The sequence below is a fragment of the Cuculus canorus genome, chromosome 4 (assembly GCF_017976375.1).
Source record: "Cuculus canorus isolate bCucCan1 chromosome 4, bCucCan1.pri, whole genome shotgun sequence".
Taxonomy (NCBI): domain Eukaryota; kingdom Metazoa; phylum Chordata; class Aves; order Cuculiformes; family Cuculidae; genus Cuculus; species Cuculus canorus.
In genome coordinates, this window is record NC_071404.1 from 17,992,960 (window position 1) to 18,016,986 (window position 24,027).

The 24,027-nt window shown below is 36.4% G+C and overlaps 1 protein-coding gene across 7 annotated transcripts in view; it reads right to left on the reverse strand.

Annotated features, from left to right (window-relative positions):
- Positions 1-1,333: 1,333 nt before the first annotated feature.
- Positions 1,334-24,027, reverse strand: part of LCORL (ligand dependent nuclear receptor corepressor like) — an 82,610-nt gene continuing 59,916 nt past the window's right edge. The window contains exons 7-8 of one of the 7 annotated variants that reach the window (XM_054064991.1): positions 18,901-23,776; positions 1,334-2,997 (exon numbers count right to left, since the gene is read on the reverse strand). In XM_054064991.1, coding sequence (XP_053920966.1) covers positions 2,938-2,997; positions 18,901-23,776 — 4,936 coding nt within the window. In that variant the 3' untranslated portion in view covers positions 1,334-2,937. Of the gene's footprint in view, positions 2,998-18,896; positions 23,777-24,027 lie in introns of those variants that run through there. The other 6 variants (XM_054064993.1, XM_054064992.1, XM_054064997.1 and 3 more) reach the window with 6 other exon arrangements.

A 24,027-nucleotide genomic window follows, 5' to 3' on the forward strand; every position in this document is an offset into this window, starting at 1 on the left:
CATGAGTTGAAAGTCAGACCAGAATATAAGGAGAAAAAAGGCAGTGGCACAGGTTGGGAACAGTTGAAGAGATTGCTGGGAGAGGCTGTGCAGGCTCTGTCCATAGTTGATTAAGACTTGACTAGATGAAATCATGCACAACCTGCTCTGACCCTCACAGCTGGGCTGCCTTTGAGCAGGAGGTAGAATCAAGGACCTCCTGAGGTCCTTCTATGAATAAATTATCCTGGATGATCCTCTTTCAGGCTGGAAACTTGTCCAGCAACTGGCAGGTAATTTCCAGCCCCTCTGGGCGCTTCTCCTGCCCTGCTCCTTCTCAAGAGAAGTGGTTTCTATGCTTAGAAAATCTGGTATGCTCTTATCTTCTGAGGAGGGATGGCTGCTCAGATACAGGGTAGGATGATCAGATGTGTGTTGTATTTGTCAAAGCTGATTATTATCAATAATCAACATTTAAATGCATGCAGCTGACTTTCTGAGGAAGTCATGTATGGTAGCAATGGAGTGCACCCAAAGGACATAAGGAGCCAAGACTGGAAGTGTCCTGCTACCTGCAGTGACAAAATCTCAGCTTGGTATGCATTTCTATTTCTAGCTAAAATAATGTTGGATATTTATATTTACTTTACTGCTGTGGGTTGAAAGTACCTAACTCCCTGGCTGTTTAGTTAAGGAATAAAATTTTAATCCCTTAAATATTCTAATTGACTTAAAAATGGCTTTTTTTTTGGCACTCTGAACCAATTACAGTGCATTCTCTCTCTCTTTTTGCTGGCTAAACACAACAATGTCAAACACGAGCCACACTAGACCTAGACTTGATTCCATATTAAGCAATGATAAAATAGCAGTGGTTATTTGTTGTCAGACTTAAAATGATCCCATGTTTATTCCCACACCAGCTGTTTTCCTTCAAAACAGTTTTATGATTGTCTTTGCTTCCTCGCTTAATCAGTCTCTTCAATACTACAAGCTAGAACACTCTTGGTAACGGTCTGCTCTGGCTGGTGGCTGTCTCAGGGCACAGGGGGACTGAGCGCTGCACCAAGAATGTTTCTTTTTCTAGTTTGGTTGTTTATTGTCTGACTTAAAGAAGTGGTTGGTGCACTTGAGTTATGCCGATATCTGACCTCCATCTGAGAACTTTTGAACTCATCAGCCAATTGAAATGCAGTGTGAAACAAAGCGATCACAATTGTTAACAGATAATAAAAACAGAGAGGGGCTGGGAGGCGAGTGTGACATGTCCGTAACACAAACGTGCTGGTATTTACTCAGAAATGAGAAAATCCATGTGGCATGTCCTTCAGGCACATGAGCAGGATACTGGCTACATTAGTTCCACTGCTAGTAAGACTGTTTTTATGTCCCTCTTCGAATAGCCCCAACTGCCTATTGTTCCGTGGGCTCTGCTGGGGCTCCTCAGTGCCTCTCTCTGGGAGTTTAATTCTCTTTTTGGCTTTCTTGCCCCACAGAATGTAAGTGCATCCAATAGGTGAGATACATAAAAACCCTTTAGACCGTGTGGTTTGATGGTGAATGTTCATTCTTTAATCGCATTCTGCACTGCCTGACGCTTCAGTGACTTATCTCCTTGTGGGATTTTGTGTTAGCAGATTTCAAAACAATCTTTATTTCAGTTACCAGATTGCACCTGCAAACCAACAAACCTCTGTAAGGAAGAATTGCATCTTCACTTTGTTAATTAAGATGATAATTTTAACCGAATCCTTAAACCCTTTGTTTTATAAAATACAATCTGTTCCAAGGGAATTTCCTTCTGGAAAATTTAATTCTTGACAAGTAAAGGACACAACTTATTAATAATTTGAAATAAGAAATCTCTACTCTAGCTGTTGAAGGTATGACTCCAGAAAAGCAGAATATATCATATGGTTTTATTCTAACACTTTGTTATAGCTGTATTAATAATAAAGTTTTGATGAGTGACGTACATGAACCTTGCTAAAGCTGATCTAAGCACGGAACCTCTACAATGTAGTCAGCTGCAACCATTTACTACTACTTTGAGTAGAGTTTAAAAGTTTGATGTTTACATTGAATTTCCAGAGTACACGTTAAAAAATGAAATAGGAAGAGCATTTACATCCATTTTAATTGGTGGCAGGCATAAATTCATAAAAAGAAAAGGGGAAGAAAGACCATTTAGCAGAAACCTCAAAAAGTGCAGATACAGATTAACTGAATGACAATCTTTTGAGAGATTCTCCTGCAGGATTGGCCTTTCTTTTAGACATTACAGTTATTAAACACTGTCACACAAAAATTTTCAAGATAAATGAAGGTGAAACTATACTGCAGAATAAAACCTTGTGGTTTGACACATTTCAATCCATTCATGAAGGAGATCTCAGAAGATTTACCTTTTCTTTTCTTCTTTCTTTACCTGCTTTGCTTCGAGGTAGTCAGTCTCCACCTGTTACAGATCTGTTTGAATTGCTATTACCATAAATCTTTACATGGTAACCTATGCCACAAATTACATAATATATTAACTTTCGTGCACAAAAATAAAATTGGGAAATAAACTTAAAAAACATAGAAAAATCACAATACTATTAAAGGGGAATATCTGATTCTGATATAAATTTGTACTGCAAGAATTTCATGATGGGCAGATGTGAAACTTTCTTTTTTTAAATATAAAGTACATCAAAATGAATAATGCTAGTAGTAATATAAAGCCAAATCACACAAGATCATTTCAAGATCAACATAATAAATGCTTATTATTCAGCAGAAAAAAAAATCAGGAACAATGTACAAAATAATAGTGCAAGAACAGCTGCAATCTATTTGTTCTCATCAGTTTTGAGATTTTGGTTAAAAACTTTACAGCTGGCGAGAGATGCTGCTGAAAAACTCATATTCCACTCAGTGGGTTGATTAAGGCACATCTTTATGGACTTCAAATGTTCATTTTCTGTGTTCATGTCTATTGAATTCTGTGGCTCCGAGACTTTCACTTGTAGTGTGCTGTGAGAAAGGAAGCGGGGGTAGGAGAGGGGAAAAAAATGAAAAACAGTTTAGTACACTTTCCTCTTCCCTGCAAACAAGCAAACTGATAAGAGTAAGATGAGGTGGTGGCAGATGACATATACTGTTGGGTTTTGGTTTTCTGTTTCACTGCACTATGTTCTGCAAACACTGAGATGAGAACCTGACTGTGTTGTGCTCTCCATGCTGTGAAAGTCGATCGAGGTCATTTGTTGGGGCTGCAGTACTGGGGCCCCGTCAGGTCGGCCTCCTGCTCGCGCCGCTGCTTGGCATAGGAAGGTGTTCTGCAGGCTGACCTTTCTTACACTGCACACAGCTGCTCGACTCTAAAAACACAGAGCAGGAACTGGGCAAGAATTTGGTGCTGGGTGTTTTTTTTTGACATTGTTAATTTAGTACGGCCATGAAAGGACTGATGTAGAGACAGTTTTCAGTTTGTTTCAAATCTAGGAAAATGAGAAATACAAGGAGGGAGAGAAACCCAGCCCTTTGTGGGGATTATTATGCAGACTAGGACATAAGCGTGGATCGAATCATACTTTCATTGTGGCCATACAGAAACACAGACTAGAACCATGGAATTCTTTGGGTTGGAAGGGACCTTTAATGGTCATATAGTTCAATCCTCCTGCAGTAGGCAGATACATCTTCAACTAGATAAGGTTGCTCAAAGCCCCATCCAACCTGGCCATGAATGTTTCCAGGGATGGGGCACCCACCACCTCCCTGGGCAACCTGTGCCAGTGTCAATCTGTGCCAATTCATCGATCAAGCACTGTAATTGTGCAGCCTCTGAAGACAATAAGGTAGAGTTTGGAAATCCCATTTTGCATCTCTTCATTGCTGTCTGCTTCCTGCAGTGATCCATGTCCTATGTGCAATTCACTGTTTCTCACTGTCCTTTTCAAAGAAAGATTTCAAGAACTGTGAGAATGATACAAAGTCAGAAATACCTCCAGTTACTGAGGTACTAAAAATAAAGTTCTGTGTATTGTAACCAAGGGTAGGAGGTAATGATCATACCAAATACACTACCCATGTGCTGTTTCTCCTCTCACAGGGCTTCTTGAGCTCTTAATGGCTCTTACTTGCTGCATTTCAGGAAGCCAGGTCTATAGTGTTCACATAAGTGAACAGTCTAGCTGAGGACATTCTGTAATTGTAAGTAGTTATAACCTAAAACATATTAGCTTGTGTTACTCAAATACTATCAACTGACTTAGGAAAAAAGTTTAATCAATGTCATGTCAAGAGGGAAAGACAGGTTGTGCAACAGCTAAAGTGACAATTCACTGGTGTTTTTGGCAGATCATCTGAAATATGATTTTCAACTGTTTACATTTTTGTGCAAGCTCCCTAGAAGGCTGCGTGCCTTTCTGACACAGCAGTGAAACAGGCATTTCTAATATATTAACCCTACTTCCTAACCCTCTGCAACCAGAGTGCTGCTCCCATGACCTGCATTTCCTTGTCACTTTATTCTTCTGTCTCTATCTTTTGTCTTGTTTTTGCCCTGTACCCTTTTCTTTCATTCTTTTCAGGTTTGCACACACTTGTGTTGCTCTGATCTTTCCTTCCTGGAGGAAACAGAGTGCAAGTGTAGGTGACAGAAGACTTTAGTCAGCAAGGTTACTTTGAATTTACGTCCTCTTCAGACTTGAACCTTCACCCTCATTTGCTGTGAGGAAAATCAAAGCCCTTTCTTATGACCATGGGATTAAGTGTAGAGATGAGATAGTGCTAGGCGTGACTTCTGATGGCTTTCCTCACCCCTACTGATTATGGACTTCCCAGGTGTGGCAGGTAGCAAAACTCACACACTTGGCAATGAACAGAAATAATCAATAGCTAAATGAAGAGACAGGGCTGGGATGTTGTTTTGGTTTGTTTTTTACTTCTTGTTGTTATCTGAAAGGAACATAAATGCCTTGGGAACAAAAAAATTGCAAACTATATAGTAGTATAGACCTACGAAGTGCTTTAAAGAACAGTAATTCTACTGTCTTTTAAGCAGAAGATACATAAACATTGCTTAATGCTGGGCAAGTGCCAGACTTGCCAGAAAAAGTTAAAGGTAAGGCTTCTCAAAAGATTTGGCGTGTTACCCCTGTATATAAGCTAGGAATTACTAAGTCCTTATGGCCTGTTTTCCAAATAACGCTGCTAACCAGTAGCACTGGTAGCAGTAGCAGACTGTATACCAGGATTTGGTGTAACTGTGACCACAATTCCTTCTCATTTCCTTGGACCACAACTCAAAATGCCAAGTGCCGTAACACTATCAAGTAGCACTTTCCGAATAGCCAACTCTACAGCCAAGGACTGTCCTACTTTTTATCTTCTAGATTTCTTACAGATTACTGTATGAGGTCTAACAGGCAGGGCTGAGTTTGCAGAACTACAACTGAAGTACATATTGGTTATTGTCGTTAAGTAATTTACAGAAGAACTCTAGGAAACTCAAGAGTTTGGCATTTTAAGAGAATGCATAAAAACGGGAATAGAAGAACGTTAAATTAACAGCTTTTTTCAGATCCCCAGAATGGGTAACAGCAACATAAAAACCTCAAAAGTTTTAGGAAATTTTACCTTGATAAAAATTAATTAGGTGGAAAATAATATGCTTAGAGATCTGCGTTAATATATTTGTTAACCATGAAGAACCTAGTCTTTCATCTCACTTTTCATTCTTTTACTGAAGTGATTTGCCTTCTAGCCGTTGTTGTAAAAAGATACAAAACTGGTGTATTTCAATATTAAGTTTAAAGCAGAGAATGTAATTAAGGCATAAAATTAAACAGAAGCAGTTTAATTTCTTCAGCCAGATCCATCAACAGATTCTACTCTAAATTTTATTCTGTCCTTCATACAAAAGGTGCACTATGCATTAAGCATTCGTAAAGAGAAAGATCTTTCATACATCAGCTCTCCTGTCAGGAAGAACTGCTACCAGGAGCCATGAAGCCTATTTCAGTAGAGCTTGCAATTAGGCTGTAGAATTTCTTTACTCTATATGCTCCTGGAGCTATCTACTACCAACACTTGCACCAGTTAGAGGATGGAGGTCCCATTAACTTCCAGGACAACAGGCATTTACTGATCTTACATAATGGTCTCTAAAAAGATTAGAATTTCCAATTCTGAAGCCATCTGTTTACTATTTCAGCAATTATAATCTGTTTTGTTTTTATTCACTTGGGCTTGACTCAGTTAATCAGCTTCCGTGCGTGTGATTTGTGGAAGTCAGCTACGGGTGCTTCTGTAAAAGGAACATAAACTCCAGCCATGACATATTCAATAGTTCTGCGTTCACTAGTGAATTTGAAGACAGGCCAGCAGTGCTGAAGTCCAGTGAAATGGAATAAAACAGTTTTTATTTTTTTGAAATTCCTTGTAAGATAAACTTGTGATTTTTCTTAAAAATTCAGATGCTTTTCTTTATCTTAAATTACACTACCCTCTACCAGCCCTTGTTGTCTCACTGCTCTTGAACTGCTGGTAACATATTTACTACTTAATTTAAAAAATTTCATATTTCAGAGTGTACAATAACTGATCCTGATCATTCTTGTCTCTTCTTAGAAAGTAAATATAAAATTAAAAGCTATACAGAAATGAGGCGATACCTGTTTGATCTGAAACCACTGCACTTTAAAATAATATACCTCTGGGAGCTAAGTAGTGTGTTTTTGCAGCGCTTTAGTTTGCACGGCATCACTGCTCTGTATGAGCAGCACATTAACTCTTACAGTCATTTCTGACTCCTCGCCGTAAGCAAGCTCATGTGAGCTCATGGGGAGGGAGGGGGCGGTGGGTAACATGCTGAGGATGGGGACGCTCTGAGGTTGTGCACAGTGGCTGGACGCACTGTTTTGCTAATGAAAGCTGATGCTGCCCCTGCATGCTCTTGGCTTTCTTTGGGTGCTGCTGCACACAAAAACTATGATCTAGAAAACTGTCAGTGATGACTCCAGGATTTTTTTTTTTCATGTGTTGCAACTCAGTTCGCAAATCACCACTACTGAATCATCTCTGAATTCACTATCTTTCAAGAGCACTGGAAAAAGAGGCATTTGCCTGTGTCATTCTAACAAAACACAGCAGCCAAAAAGGAGTAATGCCAATGGACTCTGAAGTCTTATCTAGTCTCCCCTAAGTAAGCAGATAACCCTATGCATGGTTAAGTCTCCAGGTCTGCTAGGACCTAAAAATATCATTTCTCTCCAGAAAAAAATCCTTATATAATTAAAGCAAAAGGAATTAAATAGAAAGGTCTTTGAATTCAATCTTCTCGTTAAAACAAACAACACGGAACCATCCTGTGCCCCTAAGAGGTAGAGAAAACTCTGCCCTTCTCCGCATTGCCAGGTAAAATTACTTGAATGCAAGTATGTATTTCTGAAATGTTGTGTTTCTTGTCTTGCGTTTTAGCCAAATCATCCAGTTATGACAACCGAAAAACTGATTTTTAACAGGAGGATGTGAGAACAGGAAGTGCAAGTTTACAAGCTGCCAAATATTCTTTGAGCATCTTATTTTCTGTGTAGTTTACAATAGTGTTCTTCTGGATAAACAGGAATTTGACACCTGATGTATGAAAACAACACAGTTAAAATGTGGCTAGCTTAAGTGCATACATTTGCCGAGTGAATCTAAGTCTGTAAGACAATGCAAAAAAGTAGAAATAGGGAAAAATATTTCTTATCTGATAGGTGACTCCTCAGCACTTCCTATCAAAGAGATTACCATAAAATACTGTGCACTTACATGCTTGAAAATGACTGTGAAAGTACCGCTGTAGGGTTATGCTTCTCTAAATCTTTTGCAACACTTATTTAATAGATAAAACATCTCCTCCCACCTAGCTGAGAGCTAGGTCAAATGGGACTTTTACCCACCTGTCTGACAAAATTCTCTAAACTGCACTTGTTAGTCACCACCATTAATGATGTGCGAATGTATAGCTTGGAAAGCGTAACAGCATTCGTGATATATGGCACTCATCTCAGGCTTTTACAGAGAGGTTTACAAAATACTGAGCAGAAATAGTAAAACTTTAGCAGCACATAACCGTTTTCTCTATACAAACTACTCAAACATTTCCCAGAACAGGAAATAGTGGAATATATTAGATTAAAATCTACAATGACTACATGCTTTCAAACGGAGATTGATTTGGTAATGCAACATGCATTGAAATGAAAGTAAACGAAGCACATACAGTCAGATTTATTGTCTATAAAATTTAAACTCATCTTTCCAGAATGCTAAAATGCAACAACAAAGAAATATACAAAGAAATTTTTAAGTGTCTTATTACAAGAATCCATTTGAGAAATAAGAAAATGTTTTTCAGCTGAGTGGATGAAATTCCATTTGTGAATCAGAGAGAGAAAGAAAGGCCCTGAAAATAGATGACATACTCAACTAGATCAAAGCAAGCTGGGGAGATAAGCAACATCCAGGGAGTCTTTTAAAAATTAGACCTAAGAGATGGGAGTAAACACAGTCGGAGTACTAAGACAAATAGAACACTACGCAAGACAGAATCAAGACAGGAGGTGAACATGAATGGAGATGAAAAGACAAGATGAGAGGGCAGAACCAGCCATGGTTCCAGACTGAAATTACAGTGGAAAAGTTTCTTTTGCTTTTCATGCTAACACAGAAATGTTTTCTTGGTTTGAGGAAAAAAAGAAAGAGTGAAAGAAAAAACAAAATAGGAATGACATAAATATGAAATATATGGGAAATATAAGTAAAAGAGGCTAGTAGGAATTTGCGGAGCACTTGTGGTACATCAGTGAAAGATAATTACTTACTGGCAGCTATTTCCTAAAGCTATGTATTGAAATATCCACACACTGTTCAAGACTCAAGTTTAACTTGCATAGGGACAAAACTATATAGCAGTGGATGTTTGTTGCACCTTTTACATCACTAATTCATCTTCAGAGCACAACAGTAAAACCAAACAGCACACAGTACGTGTTTTCACATAAAATGGCAAGTGGAATAGATGATGACAGTTTAGGGAGCAGAGTCACAGAACTAACCTGACTTTCTGCCCCAAACCAGTCAGCTATAGAAAATGCTCTTATTCCCTTAAACATAACAGATAATAGGCAAGATAAAAGGTTTAAATTGCACCTCTATTGCAGAAATCTGGAACTGAATCAAGTATAAACATATCTTTTAAATGAATCAGAGTTGCATGGCCATAGAGTGTGCAGAGTTCAGTCCTGATGGCTTCCCAAAATACAGGACAAACTTGTTAACAGGCGCTCAAATCTCAGTACAGACACCATTCAATTCCCCCTTTTAAGTTCTAATTATTTAAAGCAGCCTGACTTAGAAAGTTATTCAGAACTGTGATCTTTTTGACAAGAATCACTACATCTTCTGGTAACACAGACCATTTAGCAGTCCACAGAAGGCACAGGGTTCTTAAAGAATATGGAAGCAAAATATTAATGTAAGCTGTCACTGAAACGAGTATGAAGAAGTGATAAAATTTTACGGCATAATTTTCTACTGATAATAGTATTAAACCTGTTAAAGAAAAAAATAGTCCTATGATCTCAAATTGTTTATAGCATACTGTCTTCAAAGATCTTGGAAGCAAAAACCAGCTAAGAATCTAACAGGTGAAAGGAAGCACTGTTATTCTTATGAAGAACATAATTAATTTTTAGCATCTAGGCACTACTGTGAGACAAGTCTGTCTCTGATCATCAGCTTCATGAAAGAACACTATCAATATTCTATGCATTACTGGAAGCTAGAGCATAAGAATACATCAAGAAACCTCTAAGCACCTGTTGTGCAGATGAATACTGTTCATTTGCCTTAGAAACATACTATAACAGAAGAAGTTTTTGCTGTTTTCATTCTACTTATTCATAACTAAAAATGCTTTTGAATAAGGTACAATCGGAGGTTCAGAACTAAATATGCTCGTTTGGGCTGTTCTCGGAGGAAATGCAGCACCACCATCTTAATGCTTTGATGAACACAGCTACGTAAACCTTGCCATAATAGTTTTTTGACATTACAAATGCAATTAAGTTATGGAAGGAGATCATCTCAGAAATAGGATGAGACAGTCCCTGGGTGGCTTATAACCCACCAGACTTCTGAATTAAGGAAGGTCAAACAATAATTTGCAAATAAGTAATTTCCTTTTCTGAGATTTCTACTATTTAAATATAATTTAAAAACAGCTGTGAATGGTAAGCTGATAAATATGAAATGTCTCAGGAACAATTATGATCTACAAAAGAATTTCTTCAAACACACATCTCTAGAACTTTAAACTAGAAAGACAGGTAAGAAACACCACCACAAATATAGCTCTTAAATCTATATTTGATTTGTAAATTAATTTCTTAGATTTTAAAAATAGTTGTTACTGAAGGTTTTGAAATTTATGCTAAGTGCCCCAATAAAAACACCAAGCCAAACTACAAGTACTTCTTCCCCCCAAAATTTGGCCTCCATTCTAAATGGAAAACATGACATATAAATAAAAAAGCACCATCAAACTGAGAATAAGACAATAGTTTCTTGGATTAAAAAAAAAAACACATGGTATTTTACATCTTCTAGACAAGAATTTTTCAGCTAGAATTCCATTTAATATACATGAAATTAATTCATTATTTGAAGCAAATAATCAAAATTTCAGTAGTTTGATATAGGCTTGCCCTCAAAGTTGTCTGTGTCTGTAAAATAAAGAGTCTAATCTCTGCACATTTGTAAAGTGTGAGCCTTAGATAAGAGGATGCTGTGACAAAAATCCATCTGAAAAGACTGATTTCCCTAAGGATCTTAATTTTACGTAAGACTGTATTTTAATGTGAACTGTGAAAGTGTTATTATTCCAATTCCTAGCAGGAGTGTAATTTAGAAATATTCTACCCTGAGGTGCAAAGTGCAAAGAATAAAACCACCTACATAAGACCTGCCTGGAAAAACACGAAAAATGCAGTCACATTACTCACTAATGGCTTGATAACTGACATAAAACATTCAAAACCAAGCAGAAATGCATAGACTTATGCTTTTGAATGGAGTTTTAAGTCCTAAGCTAATGTTAAATTAAGGCCATTTCTACTGGTAAGCACACAGAAAGAAAAGCAGGTCTAAAGTCAATCATCACTGAAGAAAGAGCTACAGCCAAGTTGATATAGCTGCCCCACTTACAGATAACTCACGATAAAAGAAACACAGATTTCTCTTATGTATGCCTGAAAACAGAGACAAAAAGGAGACAGTGGCAGTAAGTAGAGAATGGAGAGTAGGTGAGCTGGCGCTCAAAAAATTTGTGAAACTCCTGTCTGAATTTAATTTGTGGTAAGGAAATGATAAAGCTGAATGCAGACATAAGTGAGGCGAGCTCTGCTGTTGAAAGTACAAATCAGACAGTGAAATCTGTTGTTGACAAAAGGAAACAAGAATTCAGGAAGAAAAAGCCTAGGTCTTCATAAAGCACGAACTCTCTCACTAAAGATTTATATCTTTTTAATAGAGCAACAGATACAATTACTTGTACTTCAAAGAACATAGAAGAATAATCTAAGCAGCCTTTACTGATGTCTAGGATGTGAGAGAAATCAGCATCAGGAAAACGTGCCCTTCCTTCAATTATGAAAAAATGGAAAGAGGAATACAAATTGCTCAACCAGTTCCACTAGAACAGAATGTACAGTTTGCCATCAGAATGGGAGCAGAAATAGTAACTTTTCTAGAACTGTAAAGCATCCAGAGCTGTTGGCCCATAAGCAGAGAGATCAAAAGACAAAATCTGTTTATACACCCTGGCTTTGGAAAAGATGCACAGCTTTACATTGTAAGAAAAAAACCAAAATTAACCTAGTCTTCAAAAAGATAAAAGTGGACTAAAAAGTAGGCATGGCTATTTAGAAAAGTTTTTCCATAGCTAGATTTCAAGAAGTCCATAACGAAGGCTAACTGATGTTTTGCTTACATGATATATTATAAATCTCTTATCAGGCATAATACAGTATGGACCAGCAGAAGTAGACAATAAAAAATATGTAGTGAAAAAACAAAAAGAGAATGCAATTGGGCTGTGTGCATCCTGCAGTGCTCCCAAGCGCTTTGTCACTCACAAACATACAAGTTGGAAAAAAGAAACCTGATGCATGATCTGAGAATCAATTAAAGTTTGGTACTAAAGGAGAGCAAAGTTTGAAGACAGGATATAGATGAAAGTGGAACAACCAGAGTGTAATGGTCTGAATTGTCTGAGCAGTGGTTCAGACATGGATCTCAATAATAGAACTGAATACAAGCAGCGACATGAAATAAACAAAGGGTCAGCAGGGACCATGGCAAAGTACTCGTGCAGGTTAGGCAGTTCTTTAACAAAGGTGTAAGTGGCTACAGTGAAGCACAAGTAAAAACACAAGTACCACGATATATATAAAACAAGTCGTGGAAGAGCTGACATTGGAAGAGGTAGGTCATGACAATGGTGTAGTTTTCATTATGGGAGCTAAACCATTACGGGCAGTAATACAACCTATTTGGGCTCACCAGCCTCCCTGAAAAAGTGCCTCTGAGAGAGACAAAAGGTAGAAAGCTGCGAGGAAAACATACGTAGTCTGATCTATTAAAGCAAGTAATAAATATTGACAAAAATAGCACACTGAGGGAAAAACCCCAAATTGAGCAGTTATATGAGAAATCAGCTGAAAGCTAACAATCCAATAAGAAAGCAAAAGAAAGAACATGTTGAGTAGATATGAAAATGGAAGTAATTCAAGACAATAACTTATGCATTGAAAGGAGAAGATGGAGAGAGATACGTCTCAAGAATGGCCAGGTACACTGCAACCAATCAAAACATATATTTTAAGTTGTAAGCTGATTAGGAATCTGATAAGAAATGTGAAGTACATTTTAATTATTATTGCTCACTTACAATAACTTCAATATTTTATTTCACTAGCAGTGAAATAATTTCTATTTTCTTTTCCAGCTTTTTAATAAGACACTATGAAAAAAAAATCCTTATGAATAACAAAGTAAGTAAAAACGCCAGTTAACTTCTAAACTGGGACCTCAATCTAGTTTCTATTCGCAGTATTTCAAAGTGATTTTCTCTTAAAATGAGACACTAAAACATTCTCAGTTCATAGGAGCACATATCCCTGTCCCTAAACAATTATATATAGGTACAGGTCTATAAATCAAACATTTCTATACACTTGTATTTGTTAAAAAACGTAACTTGTGTTTCCAAACATTTCTTCTAATTTATTTTAAAATACCTAATAATATCTTTTTAAATAACTAGGAAGTAAACTTTGTTAATGAGGACTCCATAAACTTTTGCCAGATTACACACCCAAGAACCCCATTATGTTTTATACTAAATTGAAATCACAAAGCATGACATTACCTCAATTACCACTAAGGGTAAAACCATAAAGCTGTGACACTGTAGAGCTGGGGGCATGTGAGTGCAAAATACTGCTCTTCAAATCTTGGGCTTCCTATATAAACCAATTTCCATTAGATACATACATCCAATTAATTGTTGATCACTGTAAAACTACCTGGCTTAATTAGAACCTGAAGGACGTCAACAGCTTTCAGAAACACTCATGCTAGGGAACACTCAAGAATCAAGGTTAGTTTAAAGGGCAGAGTCCTTCTTTTTCATGTGGACTGCAGAAAACATCAGAGAAAAAAAAAGCCTTATGATAAGAAAATGCCTTAAAATATGGCAGAAATCTTGTCTGTATTAATTTAATTTGAGTTAAAAAAGGAATACAAGGAAGAAGGAACATAAAAAATGAAACATAATTTCTAACAGCTACCAAATGTTTACCTATACTTGAAACAAAATTTTGAATAAGTTTATGAGACTGAGCAGTGCTCTGTGAAGCCCTGCAAGCAAATGTTTAGACTTCTCCTGAAATACTTTAATGAAAACATTTGTATTAGTCTCCAATCTTGTTTAAACAATGTCTTTAAGGCACGATTGTGTTATTACAGCAAAAAGAAAAGGACATTGCTAGCAAAAGGATATACAGTGAATTATTGTGGCGTTATGTTTGGCTTGACAATCTGAAGGCAATGTCAAATCATTAAAGGACAGACTACAACTACCTTTTGACTGAGTGAAAGAGGACTGAGGAAAGAAAAATCTACCCAAACAATAGCCCAGCCATCTCACACCATTTTAAATCTCACCCTCGATTCTGGAACCAGAATCAGCACTTTTTTGAACGTAACTGAAGAGTCTAGTAAAGATATGTCAAAAAAATTTGGTGAAAAACACCACTAGCTTTAGCATATAAACAACCGAGGAACACAAATTAAGGCACGGTACATATGCCTCTGTGAGTAAAGCATCTTCTTGAGCAGGAATATTTTCCCAGAGCTCAACACCAAAATCGGGAGTTGTCTCAGTATTATTAACCTGCTTTGTGATGATCTGACTACATAAATACTTTATTCACCAATTACATCCTCACAAGCTGTGTTGATTGACCCTCTACCCTTTTCAGCCAAACTTTAAGATAGAAAACTCTTAACAGAAGAGAGAATTTTAAACAGAATACGTACTTCTTGTATTTTCAAAAGGTCTAGGCAGGCCTGGGAAAACTGTTAGCTTCTCTTCTAGAGAAAGGCAGAAAGACAGAAGTCTGACCATATTTATGTAGTATTATCAATTCCCTAACGAACGCTGAAAAATTTAATCATTTCCTCAAGCCTAAGAACAAGTAAGAAAGCATGAGCATGAGTTCCTCTGTTTTTGAAGAAATAAAATTAAAGAGAGATAGCAAAACAATACTGAACTAAATGATGAAAGAAATACTTCTGTATAAAACTAGATATATAAATCCTACACAAAGGATCAACGATTATGACACGAAACTAAAATTTCCTTGCAGGTAAAGGAAATGAAAGACTTCAGAGCACAGTTCTTCAGAAGAAGTCTACTATTCAAACAAGAAAAAGTAAAATCCCTTAGCTCAGAACCCTCAAAAGAACATGAGGAACAGCATACTCCAAGGCAATATGTAAATAACCACAGTTTAAAACAAAAAAGCACACAAAATTTATACACCTCACACTAGATTGCATGATGGGAAAGACAAGGGAAGGAAAACCTGCATAATTGCATTTGGCAAGTGTAATTTCAGGGTGTAAACCAATATGGAGTAGTAGACTGTGCCATTAGAGCTGCTGTTGTTACCTAACCCAATGTTTTAAAGATGATCCCTGTTAGGAGTGTAGAATGTGCTCTTTCATGAAAAAGAAAGCTGAGGAGACTCGCTAAAAGCAGGGTTTTTTAGCACTAGCTCACTGGTGTGAGACAAATGCCTTCCACAACAGTAAGAAAGCAATTCTCATTGTGCAGCTGTATGCTACTGGATTGCCCTGCCATAAGCCAAATAAGCAGCAATACCGGAATAATAATGCTGTACTAATACACGTGTAAAAAGAGTGCATAAAATTTTCCCTCCCAATTTTAAGAAAAATTTTGGTAAGTCAAGTTGAAGAAAAGTTTTGTCTGTTGCCATATTAATATAGATGTTATTTCACCTGCACAATCAAAACACCAATTAGACTCATAAAACTACCAAGTTTTCATAGTTAGATCCCTAATTCTTGAAGCCAGTGAGAAAGATTAGCAACATCTCATTTTAAATACTATGCTAACTTGATCTCATTGAGGTAGCATTTAAAAACAGCATTCAAATATGATGAAAAATTGAAATGTAAAATGTATACCCTCTGCCAAGAAATACATTTTCTTCTAAAATTCCAGACTACTTTAAGAAAAGCCAAATTCTAAGGGAGAAAATGAAAAGGTTCATTTTAGATGAAGAAAGTTTCCTAGCTTCAAGTGATTGGAATTCATTTTTAAAAAGCTTTTCTGTGTGAATTCCCATCCTGATACAAAAGGTAAACACACAGGCATGTCAAGTAATCACAGCACGCAGTACTGCCTTCCTGCTATGGTAGTAGGTCCACAGCCTCCTTTGCATTTGTGACAAATCCACAACCTCTGAAGTAGAGATTTAAAATATTTCATACCCTATAAGTTCCTAAAACGGAGTCTTTTATTGTGTCCAAATTTATCATGGGATAATAATTTCTCTTATTTTAGCTGGACTCTCTTGAAGCCTTTTTGGATTTAGTTTGTCCAAGTCCAAAGCACATGAATACAGTCTTCAGTGTTATAAGGAAACACAGTGATCTACCCTCAAGGAAAGACAATTAGCTGCTTTCCTAAAAACGTGTTTATTTAATTTGCTTTGCCACCACAGAAGCTAGTAACATTTCAGTGTTGCTAAAGAAATTAAAATTGTCAGAACATAGATTTGCAGTGGAAGGGAACTCAATGCACCAAATGCATTGTTGAAACAACAGTTCAGAAGTCAGGTAGTAACAAACAGCATATGGACCAATGTTATCTACCACCCACCTTATCTTGAATAAAACAGGCAACATGAAAAAGCGATTAACTGTCTTCTGTTGCTACAATGAATACATGGATAGCTCTAATTGCTTGATACCACCTTGAACACAAGAATTCAGTTGCTTTATTCCCACTTGTACATTCTAGCAAAAATTAAGCATACGTGGAAAATCAATAACAACGTTCTGTCTACCTGCCACAATGCTTCACAATAAAACAGCATCACAACACCTCTCTCTTTCAAGAATATTAGGTAAGACACTCAGATCTGTAAAACCTGGAGAAAAACTTTAAACAGTGACCATAAATGTGTATATAAGAACTTTTCAAGTATGACAACAGAACGATGATATAATTTATGATAGTACATCAACAAAAATACACTCCAAAGAACATATGGATGAATAATGATGTTTTCATGTGCACTAAATTTCCAGATGCAGGAATTATGTTTGGAAACACATGCATGCACAGCTAGAAATCATGTTCCTTCTTTTTAGTCAGTAGCTATGCTCTCGACTAAAAATGCTTATATGATTTCCTTGACTAGTGCACAGTACACAATGTTGAATCAATATGCTGAAACAAGACATCCTTTTCTATATCAGACAATCTCCTGATACTGCAACAGTACCCCTAAAAAAGTTTGAGGTTACAAGTATGGTGAAAGTTCCAGAATCATAATTCTTTGTCATTGAACATTTCCTTTATCAATGAACTTTCTGTCATACCCTTTCTAAAGACAACAATTAATGTGAGAAACTATGAGTAAAAGGCAACATAACAAAAATTGCAAATGAAATAATGTAAAATATCAAAGTAGTTATCAGACTTCCTAAATACTCAAACTAACAGAGTAAAGTTATCAGGTGAATAAAATTGAGTCCCAATTAAAACTAACATGAGACCACATCACAGGTCTTACATTGCCATAGCCAGAAAATGTTTAAAGATAAATATAATTCAAATGCAAAATTTTCTCAACTACAGTCAAAATTATGAAATAAAAGTATGAGAGAGCTCTTTGTTTGTTTGTAGAAAAGAGAATCAGACCGATATTATGCCTTTCTTTTCTACTTCTGTTTTTTTTTACACCAGTCTCGTGTCAAGGTTTGAACTTCTTAGAAACAAGTTTTTTTGTGTTGAGTTTGGCCCCAAATCAGTGAATTAAAATACAAAATAATACTCTGAAGATAAAAAATGCTGTACTGTGGAAAAGCAGGGTTACACTAAATGAGATTAATATGAAAAATTTTATATATCACATAAAACACAAAAGAAAAGTATAAAAGAGCCATAATATTGTTTATATTACAATTTAAATTAACTTTTCGGTTTATTATCAGGGATAGTTTTCTACAGTATAAAATACAAAGGGGGACATAAGATTTTGCTATGATATTTTGAATATCTTATTTTACTCTTCAAGCAATATAATCAGATTAGGTAATACAATATTGTTTCTACAAATGAATAATTCTGCAGCAATTTAATTCATATTGCAAAACTTATTTTTCACTTGGTGACAATTTCACACCTTAGTTATTTCAGTGAAATGAGTTCAGACTTCTGTTTCAGAAGATCCCTTCACCCAAGAGAAGAAATAAATTTGCAAGTGTAACCTCCTTGGAAGTAATATAATGGCCATTTTGAGATCACAGTTATATTACAATGTATTATAAATATCTAGCTTTAAAAATGGATTTAAATTCACACTAGCCTAAAAAGATTCCAAGCAAATGCATTTAGCTTAGTAACTGTGTATTGTACTTGCCTGGAATAATTCTGCATTTTAAATTGTTCTCTAAGAATTCAATGCGCAAACCCTTTAGAGTCAGCAGATTTTATTTGGCATTGAATGGGATACTAAAACGGATCTCTGAATGAATTCTCTCACAAGTACATAGTACTGTTTTTTACTATATAAAACCATTACAGATTTATATTAGAAATCATTCAATAACAATTTTTTAAAAAAATGTATGTTAATACACTGAATTTCTGGTTCATTTTATAATTTACCCTTCCTTACAATATGAGAAACTACGCAATGGAATGAAATCCTGTTCTGTTTGAAATACATAACTAGTTGCAACTAACTTCAGACAAGTCAGAACTTGATCTGTCCGAACTATACTAGTTTCCTGAACTATACTTTTTCTTATATCCTAGAGTGTTTTAGCCATAGAAGAATGTAAGATGTATTGTAGCTGAAAGATTAGTGTAAAATATCATATATATTTTAAAATTGCACTTTCTGCATTATTCTGATGCTATGCAAAGTTTAATTTTGTGACTTTTCTGAAATTAAAATGAGTATCATGCAATTAAAAAGTCCAAAGTGCTTTGTTGTTTGACTTCTTCAATTCTTTAAGACTGCAATTTTAGGATGAAGGGGGGAACAAGAACTTACCTACTTGGTACTTTGGGTAATAAGTTGTCATTTGTCCACTACTGCATGATTGTCTCTTATGCCTCTTTCTTATATTTGTATCAGTGGTCTCCCATTGTGGACTTTTTCTTTTGTTTATTCTGATAAGAAGTTCAGAACTACCACCAAGATTATCATCGTGGTTTACACCACTATTTAATTTTCTGCTCTGTAACTGGTCATCCAGCCTTTCAGTCACTTTAGAAGAATTAGGTCCTTTAGATGTTTCCATTTCACTCTCTTGTTTCTTTAATGCATTTTGATTAGTAGAATGGGACCTTAAAACAGGATGTCTTTTTTCTTCCACATAGGACTGATTGGTTTTACTTTCAACAGCTTCAGGAGAATAAGTGACATTATTTAAATCAAATGAATTGTGCTGCTCAATATGGTTGATTTTTCTCAGAAATATTCTACAATCTTTAAAGGTTTTGGCTTTCCAAGTATTTTGAAACAGTTTATCTTGGCTTTGTTCTTTTCTAACATTTTGTTGGCAACAAATTTTTCCATTTGTCTCAGCATGTGACTTAAGTGTATTTGCTACACCAGGATGTGGGTTAAAGTCAGAAGATCCCATCATCTGTTGAACAAATGTGTCTCTGGCTTCATTTTCAGTTGGCAACAGGCTATTCTGAGGTTCTACCAAAGTCTGAATGGGCTGGATCTCTACTGTATTTTTTTTCTGGAGCTTGGGTATTTCATCACTGGCTTTCCCACTTGCATTTTTAAACAACTGGCTTTGGCAAAAGAACTGTAAATTTTTCTTGCTTGATTTCCAGCCTCCAGGAGCCTGGTTATACAGGTTTTTCACTTGTCCCCACCTATCACGCTGTAACTTCTTAAATTCATTTCTTTTTAATCTAGCTAATGTGAAATTTCTTTTCATGCTCAAGACTGGAGACCTCACCATGTTATGCAATATTTGTAATTTCCCTGCTGGTTTAGAAGGAGAGGATAGTGCAAACTTTTTAAAGTGCTTTCTGAAAGGGCAAGTACTAAGATCAGACTGTTTAGTTTCCATCTTTACCTCTCTAGTACTAACAACCTCTAAAGGACTGCGAGCATTTGCCTTTCTCACTAGAGAAAGAGACTGTGTTTCTGTAGTTTGCATAAACCATGTGCAGAGTTCACTCATATTACACTTTTTCTGAAAAAGCTTTTTTATAGGTGATGTTTCAAATTCTACAGTGCAGGAGTCTAAAGGGTTTGACATTTCAGTATTACAGTCTTGTTCAACCGGATCCCTTTTTTCACATACACATTTATCAAACTCATTTCCCCCCACTCGCAACCAGGTATTAGTTATCTGCTCAAATCTATTATTCAGTTCTTCCAACAAAGTGTCACTTGAAGTGGAAGTAGCCCACCACCTGAGAGAGGGATTTGATGAAAAAATGGGATCCGATGATACTTCATTAATGGGCCTGAATTCACCATCCTTAAGATCCTTTTTTGCATTTCCTGAATTTCTCAGTTCTGAGGTATCTTTGGATGCTGTGCTCTGATTTGATTGCCTGTGTTTTTCTTTTAGTTGTTTAGCTTTTTTCAAATGGAGTTTGTAAGATCTATGTAGTAAGGCACTTCTACAAGTAAATGCACTAGAAGATGCTAATGAATGTAAAAAATGCAGTGAGGGTTTCCTGTCTCTAGCAGAATGTCTCAATGGAATTTCATGCTTTCTTGACATTGTTGTAATAACACTGTTTGATCCATCCTTTCTTGAATCTTTCTGCATGCTCTTTACTTGACCTATATTACTACACAGTTGATTTTTTCTCTCCTGTGGTACGTTTTTTTCTAACACATTCTGCTGTTGTAAAGGAGGCAAACAGTTGCTAATACTCACTTTTCTTTCCTGTGGTGAAACTCTATTAACAGTCACCGATATGCCGGAGATTTTTACTTTTGCTGGCCTACCAGGCTTTCGAATGGTGGTTAACGGCTTCTTAACAGTCCGTATAATATTGCTGCAAGGATGGGGTGATGCTAGGTTACTCTTGATAGGTCTGACATAGTCATAACCAGAGACCTCATTTTCAGTAGAAGAATTCTGTAAGGCTTTCACTATTTCAGTAAAAGCATTTTCAGTTTCTGCATCGTGTCTCTCGTTGCTGTGGTCATTGGCAAAATTAGAATCAATGTGTTGTGTGGGCAGAACGTTGATTACATTTAGATCACCTTCAGAAACATATCTCTTAGTTCTTCTTGATCTTCCAAAAACAACTGTCACAGTAATATTTTTGTTGCTATTAACTTCTCCCATTACTGCTGCATCAGATTTGGTACTTCTACCATCACCGCTAAGTTCAGGTCTCCTTTCTGTGCTTTCAGTTGCATCTATTTTTGGTTTTGGGGGCCGTCCAATAGGTCTCTTAACCTGCTTAACAACTTGAGGACCTATTTTCTTTGGTCTACCAGGTTTTCTTTTTAAAACCAAATCACTGCTACTGCTTGACTTCTCCACAACTTCACCATTATGTTTAGATTCATTTAAGTTAGTTTGATCAGCTGGACAAGAGCTTGCAATTGCTTCAGCAAAAACACAACTTGACTTCTCCTGGGTACCCTTTTCACTGTAATCACAATCCTTGACACAGATCGCATGAGAAAGATCTCCTGTGGCCTGTTTGTCTAGCAAAGTGTTCGTGTGCCCCTGAAACAAACAAATATTTGTACTTCCTTTGGAAGATGCAGCTGCAGATGTCAAAGTATATTTGACGCCTTCACTACTATTAACCTCTGAGACAAACATAAGCTTAATAGGACTAGAGTAGTTTAAGGGAGGTGAGATCGCTCCAGCTTCAGAAGTTTTACGTAAGTCTCCATTACTAGAAGTTGAACTGGATGAATCAAGGGTCATAGATTTCAAAAGGCCATCATTAACTTCTTGATCTATAACCATTTCTTGTTCGCTTGTTGTCACACAGAGAGTTTTGGTTTTACTGCTGCCTGGCACATGTGAATGTGGAAAGAAGCTTTGTCCTGTGTATCCCATTTCACTCGGAGTGAAAAGTACGCCTCCACTAGCACCTGGGTTAATACCCTGTTCATAACCATCATCTTTTAATTTTTGGCTTATTTTGTAACTGTCCAGCAATGAGTCATTAGTTTTTCTGGCTAAATTTATTGTATCTTCTAAACGCTCTATGACAACTTGCAGATTCGTGTCTCTCACAATTTTGCTAATGTTTATGTCACTACATCTTTCAGCATCAACATCTTTCTTTATTTTCAGTTTTTCCAAGCTTTCTAAAGACTTTTTTGCATTGGATGACTTTCTAAACACAATATTGTTCGTTACATACACAGAGTACCATCCAGGAGGCACAATGTTCCGTTTAGTTCTGCCCAAGATTCCATTACTCTCATCCTTTAGAGGAAGCTGATTAGTCTCTTCTAAGGTTGCGCAATCTCTTTGCGTTTTTGTGAGTTTTGGCTGGCTGGCTGCAATAGCACTGTCCTCTGAAACTAGAAAGCCGGAGCTGCTTTGAAAATTAGTGAGAGGTAGTTTGAAAGACTCTGTTTGGTGTACTGGAAAGCACATTGGTTTGGTTTGGCAATTCATGCATGGATTACTTTCAAGATGTTGCAAAGCCTCATCTCCTATCACAGTAAAACCGTGTCTTTTATTTGGATATATTTTATCAATTTTTTTGGTAGATTTCTTTGCATTTCTCTCAGAAATCGACCTTTTTCTTACAAGTGTTTCATCAAGGCTTGCAAGCTCCCTCTTGATTTGCAAAGACTGTCGTCGAATGAATGGTGAATCAGGAGAATTATACATTGCAAATAAAGTTTCCTGACGCTTGCGAAATCTTGTTTGGATAATTTTATTTTCCATTTGTTTATCATGTTGGCGAAGTAATTCCATAAAGCTGTAATCACTTGCCTTTGCATTATGCAAAAGAGAGGTTATGAAGTCTCCTAATTTGACATCATTTTCTGGTGCCCTGTCACTGCTAGGAAGTTTTACAAGATTTGTTGCTATATCTGTAGTGTCTATTGATTTTAACTTTTCATTAATACGGTCCATTAAATCCTGAAAAATGGCAGGATGTTCACCTTTCTCAGCCTTCTCAGAATTTCTAAAATTGTTCCTTTCTTGGTCTGTTGAGAGCAATGTTCCATCTGAATATTCAGTCTCTTTTCCTCTGCATGTTTTACCTTCACATTCAAATTCTCCTTTGCTTCCTTCAGCTGGTAAGAGGGATGGAGGCTGGTTGACGGGTATTTCAAGCTTGTTATTGTCTAATGTTGGAAAATCTATAACTAATCCTTCCGATGACTGGAATTCTTTACTCTGTACAGGTGATAATGGAGGTGGTGACGGGCTGCGAGACCTATTTGAATTTTTAATGCTGTTCAAGAGATCACACTCCTTAGTTGAATACGTACATGGTGCAGCTTTCACAGAATCCTTGTTGTAATTTTGCAGTTGTTCAGCACGGTACTTATGAGAACTACATGCTTTGTTCACCATTGTCTTAATACATCCGATTGCTACAGCTTGGCATGACAGAGAATGGAAATCTTTAATACAAACAGACAGAGGTGGTAAACAAGTGTTTGGTCTCTGATTTTGTAAACAGCACCTTTTTGTCAGCATATGTCCATTGCAATCGCAAAACGAAACATGAACATCCTCTTCAGTAAGGGAATTGGGAGTTTCAGAGTGTTTCAAATGTGTTTGCTTGCAACTGCAAACTATAGGAACATTTTCATCTTGTATTAAAAATCTTAACATAGCCAAAGTCTGTTGCCAGTGATATGAACAAAAAGACTCCAAAACTTTGTTTAATGTTGATTTTCCTTTTTCCAAATTAGCTGTTTCCTCTGAATTTGCATCAGCTGTTGAGCTTGAACTGAAAATGAAAACAAATCAAAACAAAATATAAATTACAGTAAAACACCATATCCAATGTTTGTTATAATGGTTAAACTCAAGCCTGAAGTTCACAAACCAGTTCTGTTTGTTTGCACTATTCAATCATACTTGCAAGTGTCACTAGCAATGATGTGCATCACATCTATAGCAGTGATAGTCCTACCAGAAGAAAAATAATCAGGAAGAAATCAAAGGACAAAAAAGAATAGTTTAAAACATAGCTGTTGT